The 7870-nt window shown below is 38.2% G+C and overlaps 1 protein-coding gene across 1 annotated transcript; it reads left to right on the forward strand.

Annotated features, from left to right (window-relative positions):
• The first annotated feature begins 229 nt into the window (after positions 1-229).
• LOC141362611 (coiled-coil domain-containing protein 177-like) lies at positions 230-6289 on the forward strand. The gene is made up of 3 exons (XM_073864912.1): positions 230-500; positions 1371-4544; positions 5625-6289. The coding sequence occupies exon 2, from the start codon at positions 1377-1379 to the stop codon at positions 3888-3890; it is 2514 nt and encodes an 837-aa protein (XP_073721013.1). The 5' UTR covers positions 230-500; positions 1371-1376; the 3' UTR covers positions 3891-4544; positions 5625-6289.
• The last annotated feature ends 1581 nt before the right edge of the window (positions 6290-7870 follow it).

Below are 7870 nucleotides of genomic sequence, written 5' to 3' on the forward strand. Positions count from 1 at the left end.
TTATAAAAAATGAATACCATTTTTACAATTTTAATAAAATGATGTTATAATGTTTTTCGAATACCTACCTACCCATTTACCTCGTTTTTTCATATTTTTAATTCCCTATTTTTTTTGTACTTTTCTATACGTTTACAAAACGAATCAAAAAACATTTTTAAGGAAAATGAAAAAATTACAAGCAACACAACCCCTCTTCCCATCCTTGTCTTCACGTGACAGCGTTTCTTATTTACAGACATATTGGCCCCACATTATCTGTACACTTTTCGCCGTGGGCAAAACATTCATAACACGGGGACAAAGAGCTGAACGTATGTGTTATTTTTAGCGGAGGCGGAGCGCGGATGCTTGACGGCCTGGATGCGAGTGTGTCAAACAGCAGGTGGAGACTGACTGCTGGAGGAAACCGAACCGACCACAATGTAAAGCGCGTTTAATGAGGACGAGATAAAATATCAGTGACCCGATCAGCTCTGAATGCGTGGGACGTGATATTGGTAAGACCCTGTTCTGCAAACGTGAGATTTTGGGCAGAATTTCGTATTGCGTTGCTTGGAGGCAACTGATTTCTAGCGCATTATTGTAATCCGATATTATTGTACTGGGGAGCGTCTAAGAAGCATCTGCCGTGGACGCGATTTCAGACGGTGCTGTTTGTGTGTTTTTAGGTTTAAATGTATTACGTTTGATGTTTCTTTTGACGTTTCTATACCATACAAACAACATCTGTCTTTTTGGGCCTAGAAAACTGTGGACGTTATATACTATGTTTCTTGCTATACACATTAACGTTAGTGTCACTACTGTAAAGGGTGTATCTAAGCTTACATAGTATATTTTACACTATCAATAAAGTTGAGGCCTGCAAATATATAATATGTTGCTTATGTTTATTATGAGCAATCTTGAAATTTGGTATAGATCAAATAGTAAATTGTCATGTATGTTATTTAATGATGTTACTGTATGCAACTTTAATGTTACTATTATTATTATTATTATTATTATTATTATTATTATTATATTAAAATGTATGAGTAGGGTGATCTATTTTTTCTGATCATGCCCTGATTATGATGTGTAATACAGGCTGGACATTTAAGGCATGATAGATAGATAGATAGATAGATAGATAGATAGATAGATAGATAGATAGATAGATAGATCACATACGGAAAGCATAGCTTAAAAATGTGCAAGCTTTTCAGCATATTTCAACCTTAAATTTCACCCTTAAGCTTTAATCTCTATACAGAACACATTAACCCTTGTGATTCCATTCTAGACAATTTGTGTGTGGGTCATTCAGCACTGTTATTGCAGCATTGCAGTATTCATTCTCTCTGTCTCTTCTGTTGATTGTACAGCAAACCATGGTGGACCCACTGGAACCTGACGACCAGAGTAAATTCAGAGGGCCTCAGATTGAAACCCCCGCTGCAGCCTCTGAAGCCCCTTGTCTACCTGAGCCAGGTGATGATAGAGAGAATAATGTTAGTGTGGATCCCTGCCCACAAACAGAGCTCAATACTGAGTCCGTACTGAGCTCTCAGGAGCCATGCCAGCCACAAAGCAGTCAACCAGAAGAGCTAAAACTGCATTTGGACCTTTACAATTTTGATTCGCCAGCTGCAGAAGGCAGCCGGTATGTACTAACAAGCCCTCGCTCACTTGAGGCATGTGCACGTTGTGGAGTGAAACCGGTAGAGCTTCTGTCACGACCATTGTCGGATTTTGCCCGTGAGGCTCCAGGCCGCAGCATGCGCGTCGCCACAGGAATGTTTGAGATATATGAAAGAGATAGACACGCTAAACTTCGTCACTGCAGAGAAGAGAGAGAACGGATTATCAGAGAGGAGAAGAGACGGATTTTGCAGGCTGCTCTGAACAATAATAGTAGTCCACTGGCTTCAGAGAAGTCACCGCAAACTGTAAATGATGAATTGTCTCAGGAGAACAATAACAGTTTAACTAATTCTATCCCAGTCCCAAAACAGTCAATTGCTTGCATTGGTGTACCCAAAAAGCAAGCAGCAACACCTAAAAGCACAACACAAGGATCGGGAAAGTTGTCCACAAACGTGTCCACCTCCAGCTCTCCTCCTGTCACTAAAGCTAGTCCACTTAACTCTGCTAATACTGTTAAAGTAACTTCAGCAAAAAAGTCTAAATCCTTTGAAGCAGAATCTGAGAGAAAACCTCAAGGACCAAAGCCTTTAGCAATCCAAAAGCCATTGCATTCAGCTTCAGCAGGTCAAGGTCCAAAGAAAGTCTCCAGTACTCCAACAAAAACTGCCAATACTTTCCCCAGATCAGTACCTAAACCATCTTCTTTTCCAAGGACACCAACCTCACTTGCTCCAATAGTGTCAAAATCTGCTATCCAGAGTCCAGCCAATGACATCAAAAGTTCATTTGCACAACACAACGGACACGCTATTTCCAAATCAAAGGTTAGATGCAGAAGCCACTCTTTGGAGTCTTTGCAAAGGAGGCGTGAAGCATTTTGCTCCTCTACTGCTTCAACCACTAACACCACAACTACCACTTGTACCTCATCAGAATCCGCGTCTTCGTCCTATAGCTGGGAAGGGACAAGAGATCACTGGGCTAAGACATCAAGCCCTCGTGCCCGCACTTTAGCTACCTTTAACTCACTGATGGGTCGCAGTCTGAGCTTGGGAGACCTTAGTCACTCTCCACAGACAACGCAAAAAGTGGAACGCATTGTAAAGGAGGTAAAACGCAGGGGACTTAAAGCTGTCCCAGAACGTGACCGAAAGATTGCTGCATTGATGCTAGCCAGGTTCCAAGAGGAGGACATTATGAGCCAGACACGCTACGTAGCACACCTGCAATGGGACAGTGAACGGCGACTAGAGGAGCTGCGTCGAGAACGTGAAGAACGGGAGAAACAGAGAGCTGTGCAACAGTGTCAGCGTGCATGGCAGTCACAAGTTTCTACCCGGCAGCGCTGGCTTAATCAGCAGGAGCGAGTGGCTGCAGAAGCGAAACTTCGTCAAGTGGTGGAAAGTGAGGAACGTTGGCGCGAGCTGGCTGAGCAACAAGAGCGCAGCAGACTGCAGAAACTGCAACAAGCAGCTCGTGAGGAGAGACACAAGAAAGCGCTACAAGAACAGAACCTCAAAGCTCTGGAGGAAGAGCGAGCAGCCATACTTGAGCAGGAGAAGCTTCTTCTGAAGGAGAAATTGACCATTGCTGAGCTGAAGCGGCAGGAGCGGGAGCACCAAAGTCAAGAGGAGCGCCGCGGACTCAACCGCGCTGAGAAGAGGCGGCATGCAGCTCTCATCCAAGAGATTGCGCGACGTGAAGCGGACGAACGGGAAGAAGCAAGGAGGTCCGCAGAAGAGAAGCTGAGCAGGTCTCTGGAGAACTACGAACAGATACAGGAACGCCGTGGGCAAGAGATAAAGGAGAAGGCTAAGCGAGAAGAGAAGCAGATCCAGAAGGCACGACGGGCCGCTGAGCTACGTGAACAGCAGCAGAAGGAACAGACAGAGGCAAAGGCTCGTGAGGCCCAAAAACGAGCACAGCAAGCAATACAAATAGCTGAAGAACGGGCACGGGAGAAGGCCCAGCGTGCAGTGCTGAGCAGGCAGGAAAAGGAACGACTTCAAAGACTTAACCGTCAACGTGTAGAGGAGGAGGAGAAACAGCGGCGGTTAGAATTGTTGCAGTCCATAGAGCGCAAACTGGAAAAAAGCGAACAGATTTTCAGAGAAAAGCGTGCAGTGTTGGAAAGCGCCAGATCGGTGGCACGTGCCTCTTTCCACGTGCGAGACCGTGTTCGGGAAGAAACTAATATGCGCACATTTGACAAGATGGCCCTGGAAGCACAGTTAAAAGCAAGTTTGGTTGAGAAGTGAGCCCTTCAGCTGTGCATCTTTTGCTTTCTAAATGCACATGTGTTTAGAAGTAAGCTGTGCTTGAGCCTACATACTAGTCTCATCACTAAACTACAACAAAATTGATGGACTTGCCCTCAAGTGTTGTAACCAACTTCATATATTTATTTCTTTACTCATGATGCTGCATCATTTTTATCATGACATTTAAAGAAATATTTTTATGTATTTGTATTATTTAAAAGTTAATCAAAGAACTTTCTATGATGTTTGGATGGTCAAATGTTGGACATGATCGTTTTTTTGCAACTTGGCTGGCTTGTTGCATTGAGAACTGTACATAAAGAGGTCATTGTTTACAAGCAAGCTTGGCATTATGACAACAGTGATGGCTTTATTTCTTAGAGGACATATAGAAGGAAAGGGGACGGAAATCTTTTTATAAGAGTAAATTATTTTTATGGAGACTCTAGTTTAAGGAATTTATGCTGCAGTAGGGTCATCACTGACATAAACTCTAGTGAAATGCCGACAAAGCATTACAGCCTAGAGTAAGGACATGTCAACAAATGATCTCAGCACAGTGTAACTGCTGATTTAGCACAGAAGTCTTTGGTCAGCAACAGAACCGAATCAGTTCTCAAAATCACAATGACGTCCCTTGCATTCCTTCAGGTGTGTTCATTTGCAATCATTCTTTTTTTACTTTTTCTCATAAAGATCTTCATTTTTGGGCATGTGTTTGGAATGAAATGCTTGCTTACATAATGAATACTGTATACATTGTCTACTATTTTAGTAAGTGTTACTTTAGGCTATATGAGACAATGGACCTTTCCAGCAGTGGTATGATGTGTTGTTGTCACATAACCTCATCATACTGAAAGCATTCACTGGCATCCGGTTATCATCTTGGCTATTGAATAGGAATTTGAAATAAAAAATAGGAGATGGGGGTGTCAGTTGTAAGCAAATTGCCATATTGCTAAAAGTGCCATCTCATCTTGATACAAATCTAGAGGACAGAAATGATTGAAAGCTCACATTGAGATCTGTGAGAAAAGCAATGCAGTGTGCAGTTTTGGACACACCTCCCAGTAAATTCCTATGAGAGCTTAGACCACAGTGATGCCTGTCACACTAGCCATCTGTCACAGGATTTTTTTTGTATTGTACAACAGTCCAGACCCTATACAAAACTGTTTTATTGCGATCAGATATTTATGTTATTCAAGACTAAAAACATTTACTCAAGACAGGATAAAAGCATTTTAAGAGATTAAGAAAAAATATATGAAAAATATAAAATATCTTATCAACTAAATTCAACTATGGTGAGGTATGGAGTGATTTATCAATAACACTTTACAATAAGTTTGTATTAGTTAACGTTGAACAATAATGCTACAGCATTTCTTAATATAAGTTCATGTTAAGTTCAGCATTTGCTAAACATTTTTAAAATCAGAAGTTGTTAACATTAGTTCAAGCACAATGAACTAAAATGATCAATTATATTGGGATTACCTTGTATTAACAAAGATTAAAAAATGCTGTTTTGGTAAATGTAAATTGATATTTGCCAAAACATTCACTAATGTTAACAGATACAAATGTATGGTAAAGTGTTACTTATTTAACTGTTGTTATTGATTGTTATATAATCCTGTTTAATACCACAGCTCAATTAGTATTTATGAAGGTACGAAGGTTTTATGGCATTGCCTCATATATGATTTGTTTCTTCTAATGCAGGATTGGGAGTGAAGAAGATGTTGACATCCGAGGGCTGATTTAGTTAAATAATCCCTCAGAGGCTGCAAGAGACATTTCACTTTAATCACAAGCACTTATTTCCTTTGTGACAATGACTCAGCTAAGCATGACGTACTTGGACGTGTTAATAAACACTGAAGCCATTTTACCAGCACCATATCCAAAAACCTACCAACACTACATACAGTATAGAACAGCATTAAACCCCTTTAAAAAAGTCTATATTACAGGTTAAATTTAATATGCTTTTAAATGAATTAAACAGTGGTGCTGATTACTCATAAAATTATGGAGAAGTCCTATACATGTGAAGATTTCATATTCCAATGTTATATAGATTGACAACAGAGGCTTAATGTAAACTTGTGAATCATTGCAAGACTTAAATCTCCCAATGTGACAGAGTATACAGGTTTATAACATTTCAATTTGTTCAAACTTACAAGATTAACCTCACTTTTAAAAGTCTTATGCAATGTTTCTGCATATTGATTTTAGCTGTAAAAGTTGCCAGCCATGTTATGACGATGATTGTAGCATTCAAAATAAGAATATAAAAGGGTATCTTATCAATTTAAATATTTTGCTTAATAACTCTCTTTGTAAGTTACTGTATGATTATTATTAAATATTGTTTTCTGTAAGTGCAATATACTTTGTTACATACTATAGCCGGAAACACTTTACTTGAAGTGGTGTTCATAAGACTGAAATAACACCTATATAATCATGACATGAACATAAAGGAGATTTTATGCACATTTATGACAACTGTCATTATGTAATTTGTTCAATTATGTCATTTTTAATGCAAGGATGACATTGTTAGAAATGTCTTTGTTATGACAACTTGACATTAACATATACGTCAGACATTAACTTGTCATGACAACTCGACATTACCAAGACAACATAACTGACCATTTTTTACAGTAATACAGTAATTGAATTTGTCATTAAAATGTCATTAAGTGTTAATACTCTGTCATAAAGTTTTGTAGCAATGTCATGAATATTCTTCAATTCATAATGTTTTTTTAAAGTTTCCTCCATGTGTTTAAAGCAACACTAAAGAGTTTTTGCTCTTTGCTCCCCCTACAGGTTGGAAGCGGAATTGTCCATTACCACTGTCGTAAATAATTTAGCCTACTGCAGCAAAGCTGGCTCTGGATTGTAGGTCTGCCGTAAAGCAAGTTTTTTTTAGTTTTCATTCAAACTACAGGACCGCGACCCGACGGTTGGAAACTTCTTTAGTGCGTTTTTGGCCGATAGAGGGCTGCAAAGCGAATGTGAAAGTGCCGTTCACCCTGTTTCGAGTGGATGAACGACTGAAACTTTTTTGGAAACGTTATTTTAAGGTAAAAAAAACTCTTTGGTGTTGCTTTAACAAATAAAATCAATTATTCAATAATAATAATAACAATAATTAAAATGGATAAATTATATTTTATTGCATTTGGAGTCCGATTCACGTAAAATGAAACAAAAACAGTACAATAATGGGTTAAGCCATGCAGTGTTGTGTCCATATCGCTGGAAAAACAGTTAATTACATTAAAGTAATTACATTTTCTCTCTTATTTTCTTCAATGTCAGAAAATTTCAGAAACCTCTTGCGAGGAAGAACAAGTTCTGTTAGTTTTTTATGGATTGTGCACATACATAAAGTTAAATATAATCTTTTGACGTGTCATGTCATAATTATGAAGGTGTCATGTCAGTCTTATGAACACCTCTTCAAGTAAAGTGCTATCCTATAGCCTACTGCAAGAAAATAAATAATAATAATTGCAAAACTTTATAAAAAGGTTGTTAGCATTAGGGAATGCATTAGCTATGAACAATGAGCAATATAGTCCATCAGGATTTATTAATCTTTGTTAATGTTAGTTAAGGCCAGTACAATTGTTCATGTAAGTTCATTTTACATTAACTAATATTAACAGTTACAACTTTTAATTTTAAAAATGTATTAGTAAATGCTGAAATTAGCATCAACTAAGATGAATAAATGCTGCAGAAGTATTGTTCATTGTTAGTTCATGTTAGCTAATGTACTTCATGTTAACAAATACAACCTTAGTTATAAAGGTTTATTAAAAGTTATTATAAAAATGATAAGAAGCTTGTTCTAAAGGACCCAACAATATATTTTAGAAATGGCATTATGTTGTTTAAAAAAAATAAATTGTTTTTTTTTTTTTTTAGAAATGTGTCATTTTACT

This window comes from Misgurnus anguillicaudatus, unplaced genomic scaffold (assembly GCF_027580225.2).
Source record: "Misgurnus anguillicaudatus unplaced genomic scaffold, ASM2758022v2 HiC_scaffold_28, whole genome shotgun sequence".
Classification (NCBI taxonomy): Eukaryota; Metazoa; Chordata; class Actinopteri; order Cypriniformes; family Cobitidae; genus Misgurnus; species Misgurnus anguillicaudatus.

Bases quoted from the DNA above. Each gene is read 5' to 3' on its own strand.
- LOC141362611 (XM_073864912.1), top strand. From the start codon at position 1,377: ATGGTGGACCCACTGGAACCTGACGACCAGAGTAAATTCAGAGGGCCT.